Source organism: Peromyscus maniculatus, chromosome 21, assembly GCF_049852395.1.
Source record: "Peromyscus maniculatus bairdii isolate BWxNUB_F1_BW_parent chromosome 21, HU_Pman_BW_mat_3.1, whole genome shotgun sequence".
NCBI lineage: Eukaryota > Metazoa > Chordata > Mammalia > Rodentia > Cricetidae > Peromyscus > Peromyscus maniculatus.
The window spans coordinates 24,879,573-24,906,614 of record NC_134872.1 but is presented as its reverse complement, the minus strand read 5'-3'; the positions used below and the strand labels follow the sequence as shown (position 1 = coordinate 24,906,614).

At 40.2% G+C, this 27,042-nt stretch overlaps 1 protein-coding gene across 7 annotated transcripts in view; it reads left to right on the top strand.

Moving 5' to 3' along the window:
* Ctnna3 (catenin alpha 3) overlaps positions 1 to 27,042 on the top strand; it is a 1,515,753-nt gene that overhangs the window by 93,154 nt on the left and 1,395,557 nt on the right. For all 7 annotated transcript variants that reach the window (XM_042266693.2, XM_042266694.2, XM_076557108.1 and 4 more), the window contains one exon: positions 22,689 to 22,855. In XM_042266693.2, coding sequence (XP_042122627.1) covers positions 22,689 to 22,855 — 167 coding nt within the window. The remainder of the gene's footprint in view (positions 1 to 22,688; positions 22,856 to 27,042) is intronic.

The following is a 27,042-nucleotide window of genomic DNA, read 5'->3' as shown; positions in this document are numbered from 1 at the left end:
GAGACTGCTCATGATCTTACAGTTCACCATGTCCTAGTACACCTGGATACAAGCAAGGAGTTAAAGCTGAAATTTTATTCAAATAGTTTTAATTACTTACAAAATTACGTAGATATTAGCTAAGAACTACTGAAATGTGTAGATCACATGTTTTACCCCTTTGTTTACGTGTATACTCCCTTTGAATAGCCACTGCCTCCCCCTCCCTGCAATCTGCAGATCTCACTTCTAATCCATACACATAAATGCTACTTAGTGATTTGTTGAGGAGTAACATATACTCATAAAGGCACATGCCCTTTTGTGACCTCCTCATTATATTTTCACACGCTGTACTCACATTTATGTAACCTCCATGCAGATCAAGAACTAAAACATTACTAAGGGTTGGGGTTGGGGTGGCACACGCCTTTAATACCAGCACGCAGGGAGCAGAGGTGGAGGCAGAGAGGTAGAGGCAGGTGGATCTCTGTAAGTTTGAGGCCAGCCTGACCTACATTTGAGTTCTGGGCCAGTCAAGCTTACATAGTTTCCTGTCTCAAAACAAACAAACAAGCAAACAAGCAAACAAACAAACAAAGGAACGTTCAGTGGTTAAGAGCACTGGATGCTCTTACAGAGGACCCAGGTTCAAATCCTAGTACCAACATGACAGCTCTCAACCACCTGTTACTACAGTTTTAGGGGATTTGTGCCTTCTTCTGTTCTCTGTTAGTACTTCATTCATGTGGTGCATGCACACATACAGACACACATGTACACATAAATATATAAAAAGAACATCCAAGAGCAAAACAACAACAACAACAACAACAACAACAACAACAACAACAAAGGAACATTACTAAAATCCTAGAAGCAGCCTTGTGCCTCAATCAGTTACCACACTCTCACCTCATTGGTAACCAATATCCCAACTTCTACCACTATATGTTACTTTAGCCTTTAAAAAAAATCTTATATAAAGGAGACTATGTAGCATGTTAAATTTTAAGTTAGGCTTCTTTTGCTCAATATATCACTCAATATATCTTTGAGAGCTCATCATATGGTAGGTTATTTTTACCATTGGTGAATAGAAAATAATTTACTTTTCCATTTTATTGCTGATGGACGTTTGAATTGTTTCAGCTTTTGGTTTAATGAATATTATTGATATGTATGTATATGTACATTAATTTTGGTTCATAAATGCAAACATTTGTGTTTACTTCTAGGAATGAATCATGAGCATATGGTTAGCTTTAGCAGATACTGCTTTTTTCCCTTTTTTGGGGTTTTTGAGACAGGGTTTCTCTGTGTAACAGCCCTGGCTGCCTGGTAATACTGCTAATTTTTGGAATGGGTTTTTGCATTGATGTTTCTTATGAACTCTGTACCGGAGCTCCATCTGCCCTGCATTCTGACTGTCAGTGATCTTAGTGAAATGCTTGCAGGTGTATTCTAGTACAGTTTTAATTTACATTGCCTTGACAACTTTTTATATGTTCTTGTATGAGTCGTTTGCTAATTGTCAAAAACTAAAATGTCTCCTTCTTTCCACTATATTAAATATTTTTTTTTGTATTTTTAATGTTCTTAATTTTAGTGAATCAAACCTTTTGTCTTGCCCCTTTATGTGTAGAATTTTTTTGTGTGTCTGTCAAAGGTTGTTTAAGATTACTATAAACCGGAGAAGACGCTCTCTAAAGTCCCCATTTAGAGCATATTTACAACAACTGCCTTAGGGTCCTTGTTATTTTAACTATGATATCTGACTCATCTGGATTCTGTTTCTACTGACTGATTTTGCTTTATGTCGGAGTAACACCTTCTTCTGTCTGTGTGAATAGTGGTTTTGATTGTACACACCTGGTAGTAACTATGCCGAGTCAACTGTAGAGATTCCGTATTCTCTTCTCTTAAAGACCCGTTAAGTTTTGCTTCAGCAAATGATTGGTAACTAAGGAGTCACCAGAGGGTTTACCCAACCTTTAAAAAAGGTTAAGTCTGTTTAATTTTCCCTTCAGTCTTACAAAGGACTCTTAGTCTTTGGGATATAGTCTTTAGTTTCATAGTACAGGCTTTGTGGCATTTCAAAGGATTATTTGATGGGTTGACCAAACCTATTTGGCATGGAGGCTTCTGTTCCCAAAAAAGAGTACAATTAATAGAATAGTACAGCCTTTGAAAAAGCTTATTTATTTATTTATTTATCTATTTATTTATATTTTGTACTTACTGGGTCTTTGGCATTGCCCCAGTGCACACTGTGTATTTTTAAGAAAGTTCATGTGTAGTTTCAAAGTTCTGTCTATTCGTAGTTTCCTCTTCCATAAGTATTTTTTAATCTTCAATTTTTTTTTAACCTTCAGAAGAAATGCCACATGATGGTTTCTCTCAGTGTGAATCAGATTTTCTCTGGCTTCTGCTTGCTTTCCATCATGATCATGTGACTTGCATGGCTGTTTGATGTATTTTGTGTTATCTGTGAAAGCGACAGTTCATCGTGTTTTACCCCATCACTTTCAGCCCTGGAAGCAGTCACCCTCATTTTGATGTTTTAATTTTAAGCTGGAAATGAGTTCAGCAAGTTGAAGAAACTGTTTCTTTACCCTCTGAACTGCATGGTTGTCTATTGGGGAGCTAGCCATCGGTCTTATTGCTACCTCTTTAAATTACTGGATTCATCCTCTCTCTCTCTCTCTCTCTCTCTCTCTCTCTCTTTAAGAATTATTTCTCTTTTTTCTTTTAGCAATACCATTAGAATCTGCTTTAATTTGGTTTTCTAGGTGTTTATCCCATTAGAGCTTCCCATACTTTCAACACCCTCTGTGTCCCAAGTGTCTGTGGAGGCTGGAGGAGGGTGTTGGATCCCCTGGAGCTGGAGCCATAGATGTTGTGAACTGCCATGCAGATGATGATAATCAAACCCAGGTTCTCTCTATAAGAGCCAAAGTAGTTTCACCACTGAGCCGTCTCTCCAGCTCCAAGAGAACGAATACACTTTGTATTCATAGACATTTAGCAATAAGCACTAGATACTCTTCTTAGATACTAGGTTCTAAAAGTGACACTGTCCCCTATGGTATAGAAACCTAGAATGATACACAATGTGTTGTGAAGGCCAAGATAACCTGTGATAACTCACCTCCCTTGAGAAGCTTGTTGGCAGCATGCATTGTCATTCAGAATCAATTCTAAAGACAAATAGTAAACAGAGATACTGTTTATTTTTGCTAATGATCTAGGTGTAGTAAAGGAAACTGTTGAAATTGTTCACACAAGGCCACAGCCCTCTCTTTATGTTCTTAATAAAGAATGAGTTCTTTATTCTATAAACACCCCAAAGTATATTAATTAGGATAAAACAGTTTTCTTACACAAACATTGACTTCCTTTATTGTAACAATAACATAGTTTTAGTGGTGAAATAAAGTGAAAAGAATTGGTTTCTTAATGTAAAAGGGAGTAACTAAACAGATTTTCAGAGTGTTCAGAGCAAGAGGAAGGTTCAGCTCTCTTGTATACTGTCCACACAAGCCAGAATGCCTGCTCAGACGGAGAAAAGCACCAACACGTCCTCCCTCTACAAGTACTTGAGTGTGAATTACCTGGAGCTGGAATACACAACCTCATGCTATCAGTCTCGGTAATTGTGTCTACCAGAGCCAGCAACTGTGTACAGGTACCACAAGCTTTACGTCCACGTATGAGACGAGACCTGCAGATGCATCAGCTTTATGTTTGTGTGTGAGACGGGAGTCGACCTGCAGATGTATTGGATGTCCTGCCCCTGCCGGAAGACTTCCTATCCAATTTTACTTGTGAGCATCTACCAAGGCCACCACAAACCAGTCGGAGGGATGCTGAGACTAGTGAGGAACTTTTGAATCCATCAAGGGTTTTCTCTCTCCTAAATATAGATGGTGGCGTCTTACACTAAAAAGAATGCTCTGCTTTCCAGGGCACTCACATGAGAACCTCCCAGAGGCAAGTGTGGAGAACTCTGGCTTACAGCAGTCTGCTCTGTGCATCATGGTGCATGGCTCAGGACTGTTTCTGGCAGACCTTTCCCTGTCGTAGAGATTAAGGGCTTGTTCTTGGTTGGAAGTAACATACTTTGTTCAAAACGTACATTCTCTGGTCTGGCAAGGGAGCTCGGCAGGTAAAAGTGCTTGCTGTCAAGCCTGATGGCATGAATTTGATCTTTGGGACTCACATGGTGGAAGGAGAGCATTGACTCCCAAAAGTTGTTCTCTGACCTCCATGGGGATGCCATGGCATGGAGTTGCTCACACACTCACACACATACATAGATAGATAAAAATGTAATAAAAATAACAACAGATATTCCTTGTATTGCTCATGTACAAAATATAAGTATCCAGGTTATATTTTCTTTAAAAATTAACATGTATTTTTAATCAATTCAAAGTAATTGGCTATCAGTGGGATAGATATGGTGTATGTTTCAATACATTTAGACATATAATAATGTATGATGCTTAGGCTAGAGTAATTTGTATGACGACCTTCTCAGGCACAGATCTATTGTTTTTTCAGTTAGGAACATTCAAAATCCTGCTAGTTATTAATATTTTGTACTAATTGTCTACCCTAGTTATCTTCCTATTTTATAGACTATTAGAAGTTATTCCATCCATTCAGCTGCACCCTTATATTCAAGGTTTATTTTCTATTCATCTTTTTTTCCATATTTCCTTAATTTTTCATCTCCACGATTTCTAAAACCTCAGGTCTGTAGATTTATTTACCACTAGAAATTAGGAATCTTGAGTTGTCATCATTTATGGTAGTGAGATAAAATGATTACTTCTAGAAATGGGAGAATGGTACCCTGAAGGCACAATCAGTCTTCTCTTCAGTGTATGGAATACATGCTTTACTACAAATGTCATTGTAAAGTTTCCAATGTGGATCTCTTTTCCTCCTCCTCCTCCCCCTCCTCCTCCTGTTCTTTTTCTTCCTTTCTCCTCTTCCTCTTTTTCTTCCTTTCTCCCCCTCCTCTTTTTCTTCTTCCTCCTCTTCCTCCTCTTTCTCCTCCTCCACTTCTCCCCACTTTCTCCTTTTTTGAGACAGGGTTTCTCTGTATAGCCTTGGCTGTCCTAGAACTGGCTCTGTAGACCAGGCTGGCCTAAAACCTACAGAGATCCACCTGCCTCTGCCTCCCTAGTGCTGGGATTAAAGGCATGTGCTATGCTGCTCAGCACTGTGGATCTCTTAAAATGTTTCTTGTTTGCTTTTTCAATTGTTCAGAGCATGTTTAAAAATTATATTATTATTATTTTTGTTTTATAAGTTTGAGTCTTTCACCTGCCTGTATAGGTATGAGCCAAATGCATGACTAGTATCCATGAAAGCCAGAGGAGGACATTGAAACTTCTGGGACTGGAGTTACAGTTGTGAACCACCATGTTAGTACTGGAAATCAAACCTCTTGGTCTTCTGGAAGAGCAGCCAGTGCTCTTAACCACTGACTCATCTCTCCAGCATCTCAATGCATGTTTTAAATAAGGAAGTAAATAGTGTCTTAATGAACCTGAGATTAAAAAAAATCACTGGTATCCATTCTGTATCACCTATATTAAAGAAAGTTTGAAATATAACTGTATTAAATATTCATTTGTAGGCCGGGCGGTGGTGGCGCACGCCTTTAATCCCAGCACTCGGGAGGCAGAGGCAGGAGGATCTCTGTGAGTTCGAGGCCAGCCTGGGCTACCAAGTGAGCTCCAGGAAAGGTGCAAAGCTACGCAGAGAAACCCTGTCTCAAAAAAAATATATTCATTTGTAAAGGAAGGTAACAGCTTGACTTTAATTAACTGTTCCTAAGTAACTGGTCAGCTCCATCTATTCTGCTCAACAATGTTGCAGTTAGGGGTTTGATAAAATATTTGGTATTTAGCGCCAATTACTCACAGCATATGTCAGGGTTAAAGGCAACAGCTGCTGCCCACATTATGCTGTCTATTGATATGTTGATATTGCATGCATCTGACCATTGCCACGTCCCCAGTTTTCTATACAAGCAGTCAATCACAAACATAACAGTCTGTAGATGAAATTCTAAATGTCCTTATTAAATAAGCAACACAGAGCCAAATACAGAGTTAAAAGCCCAAGAGATCAGAGCACTAGTGAAGAGCCAAGACCACCTTATCTTACTACCTGGCCGCCGTGACTTCTCCAGAAAGAGAGACCTTCTTCCTGTGTGACTTGTGTTTTATTGCTTTCCTGTCCTGCCTTCTCATTGGCTCTAAGCCCAGCCAAATGACTTCCTGTCACTGCCTGTCTATACAGACCTCCAGGTCTCTATGGTTGGTACTGAGATTAAGGCTCGGGTCACCACACTTGGCTGTGTCCTTGACCACACAGAGACTCTGCCTGCCATGTGATTGGATTAAGGGTGTGTGCCACCACTGCCTGACTTCTGCTTAATGGCTCCTTTGACCTCTGGTCTCCAGGCAACTTTATTTATTAACATACAAATAAAATCACATTTCAGCACAAATAAAATATCACCATAACAGTCTTCCCACTAAATCCTAAGATTCAATAAAACTCTTCACTTGAGGAGAAAGACAAGCTAATCCTGGGACATATTTTAACGTGCACCCGTGGTGGTCTGTAGTTCTATACATGGAAAACAGTTCCATTGAAGGTAAAGAGCTAACTAGCTACACTGCTTGTAAACCACTAACTGTTGGAAAACACTCAACGTAGTATCCCTTGGCACCCATTTGAAAAAACTACACTAGGCTTTTCTTACAGTGCGTTTGATTTCTCAGCAAACGTTTCTGTGCCCCTCATTATGAGGTGTGCTGGCGTGTGGGAAGTACTTACTGTGTCTGTGTGCAGCCATCCCATTGATAGTCACTTGAGATGCCGGACCTGGGACAGGTAGATGTCCTGATGTGAGGAGTAACAGTATTGCCAATTTTGAAAGCATGGGAGATTCTGTAGGCTATCCACCATTGCTCTGATGTGTAAGCCATAGATAAGAGCAAAGATCTGATGCATGTTAACAGACTGATTTGCAAGTGGCGAGTCCTAGAAATGAAAATGTGGCCTGAGATCTCAGCTAGTCAAGAGTCTGCAAAGTGTGATTCATGCATCGCTATGACTCTGCTCTCCTTTGTGGTTAGAGAGGAGCTACCACTCTCTAGTCATTTCATCGATGTCTGTATAATGCTGAAAGTGATCTAAGCTAATGCCTAAACAACATGGGCGCGAATATTATGGGTTGTTGAACACTCAACTATAAAAGAGTGCATTAAGTAGTTGGCAAGTTCTCAGGGTCGTTGTTTGTCTCAATCACTGTTCTGTTGCTTTGAAGAGACAACATGACCAAGGCAACTCTTATAAAAGAAAGCATTTAGTTGGGGGCTTGCTTAGAGTTTCAGAGGCTTGATCTGTTATCATCACAGCAGGGAACATGGCGGCAGGCAGGCATGGTGCATGCTAGAGAAGCGCTGAAAGCTACATCCTGATCTGTGAGCAAAGAGAGAGAGAGAGAACTAGGCTTAGCATTGGCTTTTGAAACCCGAAAGCCCATACCCACTTCTCCCAACATGACCACACCTGTTAGGGAATGATAGCATTCAGACCCACCCCTTTAAGGAAAAAACCCTCCCTCTTCTCTTCTTCCTTCCTCTCTTCCTCTCTCCTTTCATGAGGCTGTGTGCACCTCCACTTTCTCTTTTTCTCTCTCTCTTTTTCAATCTCTCTTCCTCCATCTCTCTCCTTCACTCTCTTCCCTCTCCCCTTTCCACGTGGATGCCGTGTCTGCATGGCGTGAGTAACTTTCCACTGCACCATGCCGCTGCTGCCTGTTGGGTCTGCATGGCATGTGTCCCTCACCCTCCCTGGGCACCTTGGCTCAAACCCGCCAAGACCTCTGCATGCTGTTTTACAACACCTACTCTGATAAAGCCGTACCTTTTAATCCTTCTAATCCTATCAAAAAGTTCCTTCTACTCCCTGGTAACTAAGCATTCAACTATATAAGCGTATTGGGGCCATTCTGATTCAAACCACCACAGTGTTCTGGTTTCATTCCTGATGCTATGACAAATATGCTGAGGAAAAACAACTCAGGGAAGAGAGGGTTTATTTGGCTTAGGATTCTAGGTTATGGTCTATTATTGTGGGGAGGTCAAGGTAGGAACTTAATACATCACATTCACCATCAAGAGCAGAGAAGATAACTAATGGATTGCGGATTACTTGCTTTCTTCTCTCTCACATAGTTCAGGGCCCGGTTTAGGGAATAGTGCTGCCCACAGTGGGCTGGGTCAGTTCCTCACAGACATGTCCATAGGCCAACCTGCTCTAGATATTCCTCATTAAGATTCTCTTCCCAGATTGTTCTAGGTTGTGTCAAGTTGGCAGTAAGAATTAACAAGCATAACCAGGAATAAAAGTCTCAAGAATATCTATTGACTCTTCCCATTCTTCGGTTTCAAAGAAAATAGTTTTTTTTTTAAAAAAAATTCTTTGACATTCATCTGGATCCTGGCCTTTCCCCTCCCTGAAAAGACTCATTTTACGGTGACATTCTGCCATATGTTCATTCCTCTTCTCTTTTGCTGGTTTTTTTCTTCACGTGTGTTAGCTTGCCTAACGATTGGCAAGTCCTCACTAAAAAATTTCACCTCCTATTTTTCTGTTCTCCTCTTAAATTCATATTCCCATTCTTGCCTCGTCTCTTCTGGTGCATGGGTGATTTATTGTTTAACGTAATTACTCAGGCAGACTTTAAATTCTCTTCGACTTCTGCTGTATTTGTTTACCATATTGGAACTTTCCCTACCTTCTCTCGAGGACAATGCTGCATTATGTTCTCCACCTCCTCCCTCACTTTCCTTGTTGACTTCTCCCTATCATTTCCTTTTTCTTTTTTTTTCTTACCCATTAGTTTTAGGGATGCTCTGTCTCCTTATTTCCTCAAGTAGCCTTTTAATTCCCACGGATTTAATTATAACAATGTTGACAACTTTCAGCTCTTATAGAGAGCCCTGTTCCCAAATTCTGCCAAGTTCTCTTTGTCAGTACTTTGGTAATTTTGCAATTCAGTTCCATAGTGCATCCTTCTTGGGAATGTTTGAGGCGCACCACAAGAGTTAAAACCCTGTAACCTTCTTCCCCAATGAGTGGGGACATACACTGTGGTCAACATCACAGCTCTAACAGTTTACTAGATGGTGTAACTTCTCTTTGGGTGTTACTTGAACCACACATTATTGAGAAACTGAACTCCTTACTCTCTCTCATGTCTTTTGAAAACTTTTATATTTTCAGCATCAACTGATTTGAACTGTTTTCACATTCAACAGTTGGTTCATTTCTCTTTTCTAAAACATTCTGTTTCCTTGGGTAAGAGACCACCATGCGGTCCAGATCCCCCCTTTATGTCTTTGGCATCTTCTCATCTTTTTGTTTTGTTGTTCATCCTTTACTGACTTGTCATTCAGGGTTGAGGAGAAGTGTTGCCATTCATGGGATGGATGTGAAAAAGACTGAAAAATCAGACTTAAATGATAACAGATATTAGGAAAATTTTAAGTGAGACAGTAAGTAGCAAGACTAGGTTGATGCTGTAGGAAAATTCATTGTGTATTAATGTGTGGAAGAATCTCCACAGTACCCCTCTGATGTTGATGATGATGTATTGCAATACCATGCTAGCATTTATGTGTCTTAATGGTGTGAGGCCTTGTGGTGGGCACAGATGCTAACCCTCACTCTCCTGGGAAGTCACTTTCGTCATTGTCAACTCTGCCCAATAGTTTAGAAGACTTAGCTGCTAAGTTGCAGGAACTCAAGCAGCTGGTTACATCATCACATCCTCAGTCAAGAGCAGAGAGGAACAAAGGGATCCTTGGTTGCTTCTTATGCTCAGCAGGCTTTCTTCACTCTTACCCCGTGAAATGGTGCTGTCCACATTCAGGGTGAGTTTTCCTATAGCAACTAAGAGTCTTGACAGCAACCCACAGACATACACATAGGGCAACTGGATCTAGACACTTCCTCAACAGAAACTCTCCTCCCAGGAAATTCTGGGTTGTGTCAAGTTGACAGTTAAAACTAGCCAGTGCAGCCTCAGTGAATCCGTGCGTGCAATGGTTATGCCAGGTTAAGAGACACTGTATCTTAACACTTTCCCCTAACTGCTGGCTCTTACATTTTTTTCCTACCTCTTCTTCTGGAACATTCTTTGAGCCTTAGATAGGGTGATTTAGATATCTTATTTAGGGCCGAGCATCCCATAAGTACTTATTCTCCATGCTTTGGCCAATTATAAGTCTCTGCATTAACTGCTGCTCGCTACATGAATGATTCATTTTTGACTATTATTTTTATTTTGAGGCAGAATCTTGCTATATAGTGCAGATAGTCCATGAGCTTACACTGATAATCCTTTTACCTCAGTCTCTGAGTGCTGGGATTATAGGCATACACCACAACCATGGCTCCTTAATTTTTTTTTTTGGTAAGCACTAACACTTGCAAATGTGCTGATCAATAATATTTAATTCTACATATATAGTTTGCATTAGTTTTCTTATTGGATAGTGCTGTGCTAATTACCAGCTGTGCCTGTCCCCAGAGGAGAGGAGGCATATGTATGGAAGCAGAGCTCTGTCTCCTTTAGAGACAGGAAGGTAGACTTTGATGTCCTAGAGTTCATAGTCATTGGCTACTAACAATGGTCCTCTATACTTCACCTGGAAGCATAATTTCTAGGTCAAATGTAGTTTTGAATCCTTTGGATTCTTTCATAAATTTGACCATGGTGCTATATTGAATTTGGCTGAGGACTACAATACAGTTAATAAGGTCTCAATGGATAGGAGTTACCAAGCTCTATTGATTTCCTATGTTCCATTATTACTTAGGGGTCTGCCTTCATGGGGCATTAACAGAAGCAACATCATTTTGTTTATCCATTTTAATGCTTGCTTCTGAATTAACTACATGGTGGACAACTATCAATAGTTTTGATTTCTTCTGGGAGAGCTTTATGTATTATGTATCCAAAGGAGAATTTTATTGTTCAGAACTATGGTGCTTTCAAACTTGGGCGCTGGTGATGTACAGGCAGTGATAAATTGAGATATAGTCAGTTTACTGGGAGTCAAGGAAAGGGAAAAGACCCAATAAAATATAGTACCCAGAGCCAGAGATAAAGATCTTTTCTTTTTCCCCACTTTGTATATGTGCAATTTGGACAGACAAAAAACAGTGTAAGTCTTCCTGGGAAGGGGAGCTGATAAGGCTGCAGGTAAATGGAAGAGACAACATTCCAGGGCTTCTGTCCTCTTACCCTCCCGAGATCAGTCTATGAGACAGAATGGGTTCACCCTCCCTATCTTGTAGAGCGGATGGAGATTCCCTAGAATAAATATTCAGAACTCCTAAAAGCCAGGCAAAAACATTTAAGAGCAAAAAGGACCAAGAGGGAACATTAAATTATGGACCAAAGAAGGTTATGTGTTAGACAAGAAATTCTAATGTCAGGTTTCTTCCTCCTGGCCTCCATCGTTCCTTTCCTCTCTCCCTCTCTTCTTCAACTTTCTGTTTCCTGGACATTTAAAATATACTAGCCTAACTAAATGTTTATTGTACTCCAATTTCATAAAAAAGCAAAAGTTCTGATCTCTTCCCTTTGGAGATTAAAGTAATATAAATTACTTTTAGGGTATTCAATGAGAGTAATTATAAGGATGAATGAGTTGAAGACATCATAGAATCTTTAAATACGTAAGTATAAGAAAGCACACAATAGTGAATGACCAGAATGAAAAAAATCTGAAAATTGTTTCTGGAGATGTTAAACTGAATTCTGATCCATGAATATTTTAGAGCTAACATGCACATCAGTATTGTAGAGTAACCTACGATGGAAGGCAACATCTCCTGCACTTCCTGCGGCTTTCACTCCAGCATCATGAGGGGAACCCTCATTGCCCCCAGCCTCCTCTCAGAGGAAGCCCTTGCCACCTTTTATCTTCTTATGGCCACTCCATAACTTTATTTTGTGCTAATAACATTTCCCCCTGACTGGTCAACCAAAGAGACCACTTTAAATTTAGTCTAACGACATAGGACCTTTCTCTTATGTATACTTTCGTATCCTCCCCAATCTTGATTTTAGTTTTTGATGATGTGGTACTTTTAGATTCACAGTTATCCTTGTTGCATAGGCTGTCATTTCCAGGCAGTGTCCTGGCTCTGATTTGTGTACAGCAAGAACAGTAGAACCCACTCTGTGCCTACCTTCTTCTCTCGTTTTCCACCATTTTCTTCTAATTTTATTCTTAGCTTGACAAGACAATTGTCATTTTACTGATGCTATACAGTAACAATGAAGTCATCTGCTTCTGCTCATTAGTTGATGCTAAAAGTTGAAAAGTAGCACATGGCATGAATGTTATGACTCTAATGTTTTATTTGCTACATGATAACATAATATTAAAACTGTCTTCAACTCCAAGGGTTCAATGTTATAATCTTGGACTAATCAAGAGAAAAAGATTCCATGGTTAAGGTCAAATACATTTTCTCTTCTAATTATTAAAATTACATTACTTTCAGGGCTGGAGAGATAGCTCAGTAGTTAAAGGCACTGTCTGCTCTTCCAGAGGACCCAGGTTCAATTCCCAGTACCCTCATGGCAGCTCTTAATCATCTTTAACTCCAGTTCCTGGGGATCTGGTGCCCTCTTCTGGTCTCTGTGGACACAAACACATGATACATAGGTATTGATGTGTACCATCCTTTAAAGGCACACCACGTCCCTTATTTAACATCGGTCTCTTCTCGGCATTCTCCCTCTTACCATAAGACAGCACTGATGTTCTCTTTCAGGATACAAAGAACTTTACTTCGGCATTCAGTAGCACCTTAATTTCTCCTCAGATGTTGGGAGAAGAGTCCCTAAATGACTTGAAATAAGTAATGAGCCTTCCCAGGGGCAGGGAGCACCTGTTTCACATACAGAGTTTAGTCAGTCACCTTGGCTTTCAGATCTGATTCTCAGTTCTGTCTTACATCCTCCTGGCAGTTCGTGGACAAAGCCTCTTTACATTCCTGAAGACTGACTCCTCATGCCATACTCCAGGCTGTAGTTTTCCCTTCTTGCTTTTATCTCTACACCATTCTGTCAGAGTTCCATATCTTGGCTCCATATTGAATCTTGTAATGCTTACTTAAGTTTTGTAGTTTTATGTTTTCATTTGAGTGAGGTCTATGGAAATATGTAGTTGAGCAAGAGTGCTCAGGGTCTTTCCTTGAAAGACCCTCCACTGGGTGGAATGGTCATGGCAATGATGAAGTCAGCAGTTCAAATAGTTGCAAATAGTTCGCCTAGGCCAGAGGATGAGTTAGATGAAATTAAGTCACTTAATACTCACTTATTCAAAGTAGGAACTACCCTTTAAAAGATTGCATTATATAAGCTAGGAATTGGGACAACTGCTAAGATTTTGATAATTACTATAAATATAAGTTAGCAAGGTATACTTAATGTTGAAAGGCATAGAACTTCTGGGTAGGTGCCTATACAAAGTAAAAAGTTTTCTCTTTTGTATTTCTAGATTAATATTAATTCTTTTGCTTAATAATTACATGGACCTGGAGAGATGGCTCAATGGTTAGGAGAACTTGTTGTTTTTGAAGAGGACCCAGGTTTGGTTCCCAGCACCCACATTTGGATGACTCACAACTACTTGTGACTCCAGTTCCAGGGAATCGGATACCCTCTTCTGGTTCCATGGACACCTGAACTCACATGGTGCACACATAGACAAGTAGGCACATACACATAAATAAAAATACAATACCCTAAAAAGTAAAAATTACCTTTTTTTGGTGTGTGTGTCCACATGTGGGAGCCAGAGAACAATTTATGAAAGTTGATTCTCTCCTTCCACTGTGTGGGTCTTGGGAATTGAACTTGGATTGCCTGCCAGGCTGGAAGCAAGTGTCTTTACCCACCGAGGCATCTTGCTAGTCCTAAGGCTTACTCTTAAGCTTGAGAATCATTTGATCGAGGTGAATAGACGAATTACCTCAAGTATCTGGGAAGTTACTTCCCTGTTCCAAATGGCCATGTCAAACATAATGAGAAGAGGCACCTTCTAGTGGTTAAGCACTTCTCTGCTCTTCCCTTCCATGATTGTTACATCAAAAGCTCTTCAATGAATGACAAGCCGTGAATAATTAGTGAGTACAGAGAACTGCCTTGCATGCGTACATCTCCACACCTTTTCAAAAGCACTTTGACATTTACCAGTGGACACCGTCTCCCTAACAGTCTACATGAGGAAACAGAATAGATCTTGACATCCTAATTTTAAGAGTGGCAGAGGAAAAAGGGAGAGAGACAGAGAGGGGTGTCAAATATCACACAGTTTAAGTGTTTGAAGCAGTACAGGTCTGACAAGCTGGTGTGGGTTGGATCATCTGACCAATTTCCACCCTTTTCTAGTGTGAATATTTGGAAGATACCATGCTGCAGAGGCTGTAAATTTAAACAACCCTCCCCCCGCCAAACATTTGCTAGACTCACTGGTGGCCGAGAATGTGGCCCCATGAGACTGAGAAGGCTGCACTGAGTGACAGTGATAGACAGAGAGGCTCTTCTTGCCATCCAGTGGCAGATGCAATTTCTTAGGATAACCCTGATGGAGGGTCTTCGGCGTGATGATTCCTTGCATCACAGGTACTGAGTGCAGGTGAGGGCAGAAGTGGAGTTTCCAGTGAAACAGAACCATGGTGGTGTTAGAAGTTTATCTTGGTTGATATTCCGTCCCAAGAGCAGTAAAATTTGAGTTTCTGCTCCTTTACTTTTACATTTAGCTAGGGTGTATTCCACTATTTGTGATTAAGATTCTTTTTGAACTCATAGGCCAGCATCCAGTTTGTGTCTTGGACAAAACTACATTAATTAGTAATGAAGCTGAGATGTAAAGCCAGAATCTATTTAAAAATTTTACTACACTTTGTTACATTTATTATTGGTCAGAGGATAATCTGTGGGAGTCATCTTCTTCCATCATGAGGGTCCCAAGAATTGAACTCAGATCATCAAGCTTGGATTCAAGCAATTATAATCAATCATCTCTCTCACTCAGAATCAAATTTTTAAAATTGTAAGTTTTATTAAATGTACAGAATCTATTTTAATTTATAATGAAACATTATTATATATAGCAAAAGACTGATCCATCCAGAAAATTCTCCCATAGTAGGCAGAACAATAAAGATAACATAAACAAAGACCAGCATATTACTAGTGATAATGGAAATAGAATGAAGAAAAATGGACAAATAAAATGTTTAATAATATAAAGTTAAAAATCATGACAACAACCCATTATCTCCATAGAGATGATATATATATATATATATATATATATATATATATATATATATATATATATTTGGTTTTTCAAGACAGGGTTTCTCTGTGTAGCTTTGCGCCTTTCCTGAAACTCACTTGGTAGTCCAGGCTGGCCTCAAACTCACAGAGATCCACCTGGCTCTGCCTCCCAAGTGGTGGGATTAAAGGCATGCGCCACTACAGCACGGCGAGATAATCTTATTAACAGAGTTATAGTAGTACACTCTATTGGATAAGGCTCAAACTCTATTGGAACTATTTGAATGGATGCCATCAACTTGTTCGATTTTATGTTTTCACAGTGTTTATGATTGGCAATGCCTTTCTTTGGATATGTCAATTATTTTAGTTACTGGACAGTTAAGGTTAAGATTAGAACCTGGGATCCAATCTGCTTCTTTAAGAGGACATGCATTTGACCTTTGATATTGTTGATGGCCATCATGTTGTAGGAGGTGAAAGGAAATTCTTTTCTCCTTTGTGTGTGCACCTGTGTTGTGTATGCTCTGACTGCAGAGTTTAATTTCTAGAAGACATCCTTCCTTCTCAAAGTTTCAATACCTTTCCCAAGATACTCTAGTAGTAGAGAGTGGGGCTCTTAGTATTCAACCCCTGTTACTTCTCTCACACTAACATGAGGCATTTGGACTAGAGACTCCCTAAATAGGTGCTATAGTTTCAAAAGGTTGGAAAAATGTCTAGATTTAGCTCTTTGCCCATCGTGTTCCTACAGATTCAGAGCTTATTAACCCATTCCAACAGAACCATTAAGAAAGGCTGATTCAACTTCAAAATACTAGTTAGGCCAATTATTAGTATAACTAGTAAGATTAAAATTTATCACATAAGACATGAGAAAATACGAATCTGAGGAATACCCTTCAAGATTGGTTATAAAGGATTATTGGGAGCCAGTGTATCTGTGGGCTTGCAGGGTCATTGTGGAGAGAAAGGAGTTGGTGAGCCCAGGGCATGCTCTTGACAGCTGATTGGCTTTTGTACCTTTTTATTTCACACACATACACTCTGCATTAAGATCAGTTCCAAATTTGAAATTATGACTGAATGACAGGATCAGAAGTTGCACCAGTATTCTGCGCCAGTGAGTTTTAGGTTCACAGAACATGTAAAGCTCCTGGAAGTGAAAAGGGATGATTACTAAGGAAACAAGAAAGAAAGGAAATTTTGTTATAAACTATTAAAAAATAGTTCTCAGGAAGCTCAGACTAGTCTCAAACTCACTATGTAGCTGAGGCTGGCCTTTCCTTCCTGAGGCTCCTATTTCTACCTTCCAAATGCTGGGATTCTGTGTGAGCCACTGTGTCTGGCCCAGACAGAGTTTTACATGAAAATTTCTAAACATTACTCTAAATCTGGAAGGTTGTAAGTGTCATACCAAAATCAATGGGAAAAAGCCCATAAGAGACTCTCCAGCCAGCCATTATTATACTAAAATCTTCCAGGGTCTGTAATAATGTGAGCCTTTGGGTTGCTAGAATGGAGTCTTATATGTTCTTAGCCTGTCTCTATGCTCGCACATTATTGTATTTTAATATTGTATTTCTATTGTGCTTTTCTTTGTCACACTAGAGACTTCCGAGGAGATGTAAACATATTTACGCACCCATTCTACTTATCTAATGTTCACAGTCTGTAGTGGTATCATCCCCAAAGAAGGAACTAGGGGCTCTGATTCCCTTTACTCCCAATGAAAAATTTCATTGCTTGCTTTTTTTTTTGACCAATAATTTTGACCTGCCCTTTTTTCCTAGGCTTAGCATTTACCCAGTTCAGTAAATACCAGTTTCAGCCATCTTGGGAGAGAGGCATTTGAGAGTGAAGGTCACTATTGATAGTCCACTGGCTAGAAACAGTTGACCCTCTGACATGGTGTGGCTGATAACGAGAGTTTGATGAAGGATTGAGAAAGGAGATCCTATTGCAGTCCCACAGTAAAGAACTTGTTCTAGAAGACTCACAGGAACGGCTTTGATTTTTGACATAATAAATCTTCATATAAAAAGGGATGTACTGTTAACATATGGAGACTACCTAAGAACTCTGTGCGTATCTAATACTTTTCTCTTGGGGGAGCAAAACGTTTCATTTGTTTTCCTTGTTATGTTTCTATAATCTTTGTGTTTACATGATGAATTTGATACAGAAAAAAAAATTATGTGAGTTTTTAAGGACTTCATAGAAAATAGGCGAACTGGCCAGGTGAGCTGGAGGTTGAATTTTACAATATTTTTCCCACTATTATGCCTTGAGGGGAGAACAAAATAATAATCCATTTTGAGATTATAATGGAAGAATTACTTGGAGATGGTTTAGTTAATTTCAATTGTTCTTTGCAGGCTACCCAGGAATCTCCCTGCTTGCCCACTCTGTGTGTGTATGCTCATTCATTACTATTTTGTTTAACTTAAAGATTTAGTTATTTATGTATTTTCTATACATGAGGGCTATATCTGCTTGTATGCCTGCAGGCCAGAAGAGGGCGCCAGATCTCATTACAGATGGTTGTGAACCACCTTGTGGTTGCTGGGAATTGAACTCAGGACCTCTGGAAGAACAACCGGTGTTCTTAATCGCTGAGCCATCTCTCCAGCCCAACACGACTTTTTTTTTTAAAGAAAGATTTGTTGACGTTTAAAAATTTATTTCTATGCATTTGTGAGGATATGTTTACGTGACTGAAATTGCCCGTGGAGGCCAGAAGAGGATTCCCTGGAGCTGGAGTTAGTGTTGTGAGTCACCTAATGTGGGTGCTGGGAAGCTATCGAGTCCTCTGCAGGAGCAGTGCACACTCAAACATTGAGTCATCTCTCCAGCGCCTCTTCGTGGGGTTTGTTGCAGTACTGTACACCAGAGACCTCCTCCAGCACCCTCTAATAAACCTTTTAGTAATCTCGAGTTTCCCCAATCCCCAACCACGGGAAGAAGCCAGCACCAATGTAAATGCTGCCTTTCTACTGCTTCCTTCTAGGAGTTGTTTCCTGTGCATAACAGTTGGCACAGTGACCATTTCTGGTACATACGCAGACACAGTCATTCTTGTTTGTCTTTCTGTGCTGTTCAGTCCTTAACGTCTTGCTTCTAACTACTGCACATATGTGCCTATTTTTAACCAATCAACCATAATCTTGACAAAAGGCCTGCTAAAACCTTAATATAGATGTAATGATGCTTTAATAATTTAGATTATATTAACGCTAGAAAATCTTTGTATGTGCTTATTGGCCATGTGTATTTCTTCTTCTTTAAATTGCCTATTTAGGGCCTTGGCCTATTTAAAAGTTGGATTAGAGCTGAAGAGTTAGCTCAGCAGTTAAGAGCATTTGTTGTTCTTGCAGAGGACCGGGGTTCAAGTCCCAGCAACCACATAGTGACTCACAATTGTCTGTAACTCTAGTGCCAGGGAATATGATTCCCTCTCAGTCTTCATGGGCAGCAGGCATGTACATGATGCACATACATACATGCAAGTAAAATACTTATACAGATAAAAATAGTAAAATAAATAAATTTAAAAGTTGGTTTATCTTTTAATTATTAAGTTATAAGCTTTAAACTAGATTTTTTTTTCATTTAATTCAATTGTAATAGTTACTGAATAACACTTACATGGTAGACATTGATTTCTGGCCTTACATCCATACCTGGGAGCCAGTTAATGGAGACTTGCAAAATGACCAGGAGTTTTCTACAGACTGTCTGAAAAGTCAGGGTCATTGAATTTATTTTCCTACCATAGTTTCACCTGAGAGGATGGACTTGGGAGCTTTGTGAGCAGTCTCGATATGTGTGTCAGATTCTTGGCAAACTTACCTTTGCTTACAACCATACACTGTCAGAACTGCAGGATGGAAAGTGAAATGTTGACATATTTGATTATTGGGTCCATCAGTGGGATACCGTATCTAGAAAGGACACATTGTGGTGATGAGAGCACAGTGCTCGGAGTTCAGCAGAGTTGAGCTGCAGTCATAGTCTGTCATGCTTGTTTGGCCGCAGGCAAAGCTGCTTACCCTTAGTGAGCCGGTGATTCCTCGGCAGCACAAGCCAGTGCAGACGTCTGGGGGTCAGAGGTTCTACAGATGCCATAATTGTCGCCGTTTCTACTTGGGATTCTTTTCTTATCTCCTCGATCTCTTAGCAAATAACAATGCATTGACACTACTTCTGTCCTCTGATGGAGGGAATATAAGCCCCTTCTTAGATACATGATTTCAAAGTATCTTCTCTCATTTCATAGGCTGTCTTTTCATTTTCTTTTTTAAATTAAAGATTTAATTTCTTTTTATACCTATGAGTGTTTTACCTGATTTGTGTGTGCGCACCACCTGTGTGCCTGGTTCCCTTGGAGGTCAGAAAAGCGAGGTGGAAGAGGGTGTCAGATCTCCTGAAAACAGAATTAGAGACAGTAGCGAGCCACCATGTAGATTCTGGGACAGTCCAGACTTGGGTCCTCTCTAAGCACAGCGCATACTCTTAGCTGCTGAGCCATCTCCCCAGTCCCCCCTATACTTTCTCGACGCTCTCATTTAAAGTCCAGAAATTTATGACTGAAGAGATGGCTCCGTGGTTAAGAGCATTCACTGTGCTTGCAGAGGACCCAAGCTTTTTTCTCAGCATCCTCTTGGGGCAGCTCACAACCGCCTGTAACTCCAGCTCCAGGGAACCTAACATCTCTGGCCTCTTCAGGCAGCTGCACTCACAAATATATTCATACATACATGCATATACATATATATATATATATATACACACACACAAACACATGACTAATAATAATAATAATATATCTTAAAAATACAGTTCATAAATGTTTGGTTTTGATAGTCTAGGTTGTTATTTAATTGCATGTGCTTTTGGTGCCAAATTTATGACATTATCACAGAACCTGAGATCATGAGGTTTTACTATCAAGTTTTATAGTTTAAGCTCTTGCATGTGATTCTGTGATCCACTCTGAGTTGACTTTTGTATGTAATGTGAGACAGAGAGCCATGTTCTTTTCTGTCATATGACTATCTAATTATCCCGGAGACATTTATTGAAAAATTGCTACAAAATAAAACACACACACACACACACACACACACACACACACACACACACACACACACACACACACACATTATGACCACTTTCTTAATGACTTTTCTTGGAACCTTTGTTGAAAACCAGTTGACCATAAACGTTAAGGCTTGCTTTTTTTGGGTTGTTGTTGTTTTTCAAGACAGGGTTTCACTGTGTAGCCCTTGCTGTCTTAGAACTAGCTATATAGACCAGACTGGCCTTGAACTCACAGGGATCCACCTGCCTCTCTGCCTCTTAAATGCTAGGATTAAAGGTGTGTGCCACCACTGCCCAGGTAAGGATTGCTTTTGGGAATGTCAATTCCATTTTTTAAAAAATAGTTTTCTAATAAGTTTTGAAATAAGAACAACAGTCTTTTTTTTCTAAGATGGTTTTGGTTATGATTAGTCTTCTGAAATTTCTATATGAATTTTAAGACTAGCTTATTAATCTCTGAAAAAAACCCACAACCAAGTATTTTGTTAGGGATAAATTGCTGCTATTTTTATTACTCCATTTACAACCAAGGAAAGTGGAACATAGAGAAGGCATGAGAATAGACACATGGAGCCAGCCTGGCTCCAGCACCTGCTCTGTTTATTGCTACGACGCTTGACCGTCGGTCCCACTGTGTGCAGAGAGTAACTGGTAAGCACAAGTAACAAACTGTAGAGACTTTCTATGAGATGATGCTCCTTGAGAAGCAGCTCAAGAGCCATCCTATTTCCCATTTATAATATGTATAGTGATTATGTTTTCATATGACATGAAATCTCTGATATATATATATATATATATATATATATATATATATATGATGTGGGTGTATATGGATATATTTGCAAAGTGTACATATATAAAGCATGAAGATTACATTTATAAGTAAATGTGTGCATACATCACACATGAAACAAATTCAGGGAGTCATTTCTATATATGCATATAAAAACAGAATGGTTGGTGATTTTAGGGATTAGTATGGAGAATTAAATGGTTTTATTTTACATTCTTTGGTGTTCTGAATTGTTATTATTTAAGGATATTTATTGTGTTAATTAATTAACTTCTTTAGTGTGTGTGCATGCCAGGCCATGTGTGTGGAGGTCAGATGATAACTCGGGGGTGGGGTGGGGTGAGTTCTCTCCTTCCACTATGCGGATCCTGGGGTTTGAACTTAGGTCAACAGCTTTGGCGGCAAAAACCTTTACTCACTGAGACTTCTCACCACCTCTACAGGGTTATAGAAAAGAAACAGACACGGATAATTTTTGTGATGAAATAAGTTTATATTATGAAACTTGAACAGCAGATGTGGTCATTCTCTCTATGAGTTTGGTTACTGGGGTGGGGATGGAGAAGACCATCTTTCCGTTTTCATTTTAGACTCTGCTATATTGGTAGCTTTAAAAACAAATATTTTAAATGAAAAGACCTTGAGATAGAAGAGATGATGTTTCTCTGTCAGTTACACGCTTGTGATATTATTTTCGGGACTAATGTTACAATATACCTTATTCTATACATTGTATGGCGTAAATCTGCCTGTGTTAAGCTATCTTCAGAGAGAGGCGATCACATCCCAGGCTATCATATTTGGTGTAGCCTGAGAATGACCTCGTACTTCGGATCGCTACCTCTAAAGCGGTGTGATTGTAAGTGCGCCTTGGCATGCCTGGCTTGCGGGTACTGGGGATCGAATTCAGGGATTCACACGTGCCAGGCAAGCACCCTTGGTACTGAGTTACACCCTCAGTCCCTCAGTCTGCTGTCATTGCTTTAAAGGGTATCTCTGTTCTCCACGGAGTTAGGGAGCATCTCGGCAAAGACTTCCTTTCCTCTTACAAACCTGAACCTTCGTGACTGAACGAAATCTTAGTCCTGAGCCATTTCACAGCCGTGGAGACGGAGCAGCCGCAGAAGCAGGTGGCCATTTTCACTTGATGCTGCTGAGAACAAGTGTCTCCAGGAGAAGACGGCATCGCGCTTCTTTGAACCCCAGAGCACTCATCAAAAACAAATGCTGATTCGGAGCTGCGTCGTCGCTTTAAGATGTGTTGCTCTCCGTATCCCGTGACAGTTTATTTTCGTATTTTCGTGGTTATTTGTGGAATATTCTTGGAGTTAGGTTGGCTGATGAATGCTGGAGAAGGTGTTGTTGAAACTGAAATGATAACTTGTGTGGGGTTGTGTTTTTCAGGCAATGCTCTGAAGGTATCGGCCGAGAGATTTACAGATGACCCCTGTTACCTCCCGAAAAGGGAGGCTGTGGTTCAAGCCGCCCGCGCCTTGTTGGCAGCAGTGACAAGACTCCTTATCCTTGCCGACATGATTGATGTCATGTGTCTCTTGCAGCATGTGTCTTCTGTAAGTAGAGGATGACTTCATTTGCTTTGGTATCGCTTTCATTTTTAATTCCAACCCCGAAGCAAGCATCAATCCTGGGGCTTCCTGCCTTGATCAGAAGCTGACCAAACAGGGTTGTGGAAACTTGTGTACACCTCCAAGAATGAAACCAGAACTTACAGTCCTAAAACCATTGAGAATGCAAGAACAGCAGGCAGCTTATTGAGGAAACGGCAAGGAGGAAATTCTAGACCTTTGAACGCTGAGATTAGTATGCCCTATACCAACATATTTGTTTTATTTTTGTAAGTGAGTGTGGAGGACTGATACAGACATCCCGTGTCTTCTTTGATTGCTCTCTACTTTATTTACTGAACCAGGGTCTCTACCTGGACCCAGGGCTGGTGATTTGGCTAGGCTGGCTAGCCAGCTTCTCTGGGGATCGCCTGTCTCCGACTCCTGAGCTCTGAGATTACACACAAGGCCCCCATGCCCACTTGGGTTTTTATGTGCTGCTGAAGACGTAAACTCCGGTCCTCACCATTGCTGCACAAATGCTTTACCTACTAAAGCCATTTTTCCCTGGTCCCCATATTAATTTAAACAAGTGACAGCACACAGTGATGTAGATAACATCAAATGCGTACGTGTAACTAGTCCAAGGAAGAGAAACCTTAACTTGAAGCTTAAGATGTTCGGAGATTTACCCTCATTGGTAAGTAGGCACCACCATTTCCTTTTTGTGGAGCAAGACAGTGATCTATGAGTATAGCAGAATGTTGTTAGGAGTCATTTTATTGTTACACTCCTTTATCAGAACAATAATACATGGTTTTCCCCTAGGCACATGGCCTCTCTAGTCCGGGCTGCATGAGCAGTATCAGGCCTGGGTTCTATCTCATGGAGTGGGCCTTAAATCCAGTCAGATAGTGGTTGGTTACTCCCACAATGTGGTACCATTATTGCACCAGTGTGTCATGCAGGCAAGTCCATTGTAGGGTGGAGGTTTTAGAGCTGGGTTGGCGTTTGCCTTTCTCCTCTGATAGTGAGCATAGTACCTTCCAGTACCATCAGCATTAGTCAGTAGGGGTGAACGCTCTAGTTAGGCACCAGCTCAGCTTGTGTTTCCATAAGATCTGTAAGTGTTGCCTTCTGCAATAGGGCCTACCATTAAGTTGTGGAAAGCAACTAATAGCCTTGGAAATAGCCTTAGTTGTTTGGGGGTTTCCCTGGAGCCCTTTTGGCCAATGACTCAATTATATGTAACCCATTCCTGGCACTGGAGATTTCACTTGGTGGGGAAAGATGTCTAGTGGGGGCATTCTCTCCCCTATTATCTGGTAACTTAATCAAGGGCAAAGAGTGTGTATTTACAGTTAGTCTGTGATGCCTGCAGCTGTCTATTATGAAAATGTACAAATGGATTTAATATAAGTGAAAGTATATGTTTATCTAAGAGAAAATCCAAGAAGAGAACTTGCCTCCTTCACTTTCTAGGCAAGTCAATTTGGCACAGTTCAGTAGAAAGGAAAGCCTTTCTTCATTTCATTATTTTATTTGACATCACAACAAATAGTCCATAAGCAAAGGTTACAAAGAATTTCTTGGAATCTCTGCTGATTCCCCAACTTTACGGAGGACCTGGCACTTCTGTCTATAGATACATCTATTTCCATAAAGGTTCCCGGTGGTAACTGGTCAGCTAACTCTTTCTTTAGATCTTGTTTTTTTACTGTTGTCTGTTTTTATCATCCCAGCGATCCTTCCCTTTTACTTTTGCACTCATCTTTCTGCATGTGTATGTGTGTGTTGTGTGTGTGTGTGTTGTGTGTGTAATGCATGCACCTGCATGTGTGGGTGTGTGTAGCAGTGCACACACATGGGGAGGCCACAGGAGGATGTCAGATGTCTTTATCTCTTGCTCCCTGCCATAGTCCCTTGAGATGAACAGGAAGCTCACTCTTTGGGCTAGCCTGGAGTCCTGGAGTCCTTGGGATGCCACCTGTCTGTGTCCTCCGATGCTGTGGTTACAGGCAAGCATGGCCATGCTCAGCTTTTTACATGGGTATCAGAGACTCAAACTTAAGTCCTCATGCTTTTTTTTTTGTTTTGTTTTTTGTTTTTTCGAGACAGGGTTTCTCTGTGTAGCTTTGCGCCTTTCCTGGAACTCACTTGGCAGCCCAGGCTGGCCTTGAACTCACAGAGTTCCGCCTGGCTCTGCCTCCGGAGTGCTGGGATTAAAGGCGTGTGCCACCACCGCCCAGCTTCCTCATGCTTTTGTAGCAACTGCTGTTACTCATTTATCCATCTTCTTAGTCCTTGAAGGTTTTTATTTTGTCTTTCTTAACAGTAAAAAAGAAACAACTCATTTTGCTCTTATTACTGATTATTTGTTGAACAAAAGACAAATCCCAGAACATTTCTGAGACCAGTTCTCTCAAATGTTAATATAGACATGCATAAATAAGGAATGAATTTGGAAGCTCATCAGGTGATTCATAGTTGTGATGGCCCAATATGTCTCATATTTTAGCATTTAGATTTTTGAGGCAGAATCAAAGGGTTTTATAAGGGTATAAATGGCCACGTTTAGCTAAACATGCTGGGACATAACCAGAACTTGGCCTGTAGAGGCAGGATCAGGAATTGAAGGTTAATCTGGCTACATAGCAAGTTTGAGTCTAGACTGTTTTTCAAACAACAAACAAACTGCTACCTTTAACTCAATTGGGAAGTAAATGCATATAAAGAACATGGCCTCTTCTCTACCATTTTAATTGAGTGGCCCTAAGTGGTATACACGGCACTAGTTAACTCATGCACATTTTGTCACTCAAGAGAAGCAGGGATATTATAGATCAAAGAGAAGCAAAGCACCACCTTTTGTACCAATAATTACAGTTAAAATTTATCAGATTTTGGGGTGTATTAAACACCACAGTGGATTACCTTAATTTAGTGCTCATCATGGGACCCCAGTAATGATACTCAGTGAACTGAAGTGTCTTGTTCAGGCAACAGGAAGGGAAAAAAGCACCCCTAGGAGCTCAGCACTCCAAGAGGTAAAACAACTTTAGTTCTAGGCAGCTCTTGGAAGTGTCTACACAACATCATGGGCCGATAGCAGGTAAGCATTTTTAACTCCAACTATAATCCCTCAGACTCATTTGCACCATGTTAGAGTCCAAACCATGATACTTCAGTCATGGAGGAGGATGTGACATCTTCCCCAAAGAGAAAGAAGGCTATGTGAGTTAACTATGATACCTTTTCTATGACTTCATCCTTAGGGTTTGTATATGAACTGCTATCAGTTCAGTTTTCAAGTTTCAAGTAGCACTTACATATATATTTTTTGAGATGATAAAGATTAGGTTTAGCACAATGTCTTTTAAGTATGACATTGCATTTTTAAAATTAGTATATATTCATGATACAAAATAGTTTTTCATTCTGATACTCATCTATCTATCTATCTATCTATCTATCTATCTATCTATCTATCTATCTATCTATCTATCTACCTTATGTATGTATGTATGTATGTATGTAGGTTAGCATATGTGATGGTTAATGTTAACTGTTACCCTCATAGAATCTAGGATCACTTGGGAGATAGGCTCTTGGGCACTCCTGTGGGGGATTATTTTGACTGCTTTGAGGTAGGAAGACCTGTCCACTGTGACATCATTCCCTGCCTGGGATCCCAGACTGTGTAAGTGGAGGAAAGGAACCGAGCAGCAGCTTGTGTTCATGTTTCTGTTCCTGATTATCTCTGCTCCAAGATCTTGCTGCCTTGATTTCCTCAACCTGAATTGTGAGCCAGAATAACCCCTTTCTTGCTTAAGTTACTTTCATCAAAGGTTGTTTTTTTTTTTTGGTCACAGCAACCTAAAAAGAAACTAAGACAGCATTGTTATCTTGAGTCCCATCATTTTCCTGCAAACAGCATGATTTCATTTTTCTTTAGCCATAAAGACATATATATATATCCCAGCCAGATCTTCAGCAGAGACCCTAGAAGGGGGAATGGTGAATGAAGGGACAAGAGACACAAAGAATTGACAGCAAGACAGTATTCTGATCAAGCTGCAAAATTTTATTTTTCTCAGGTGGGTTTTATAGTAGGCAGACCAGGAAACTTTCTTTGGGAAAAGATCAGGGGACTGTTGAGTTGCCAAGCAACCCAACCAAGCAACCTAACCACA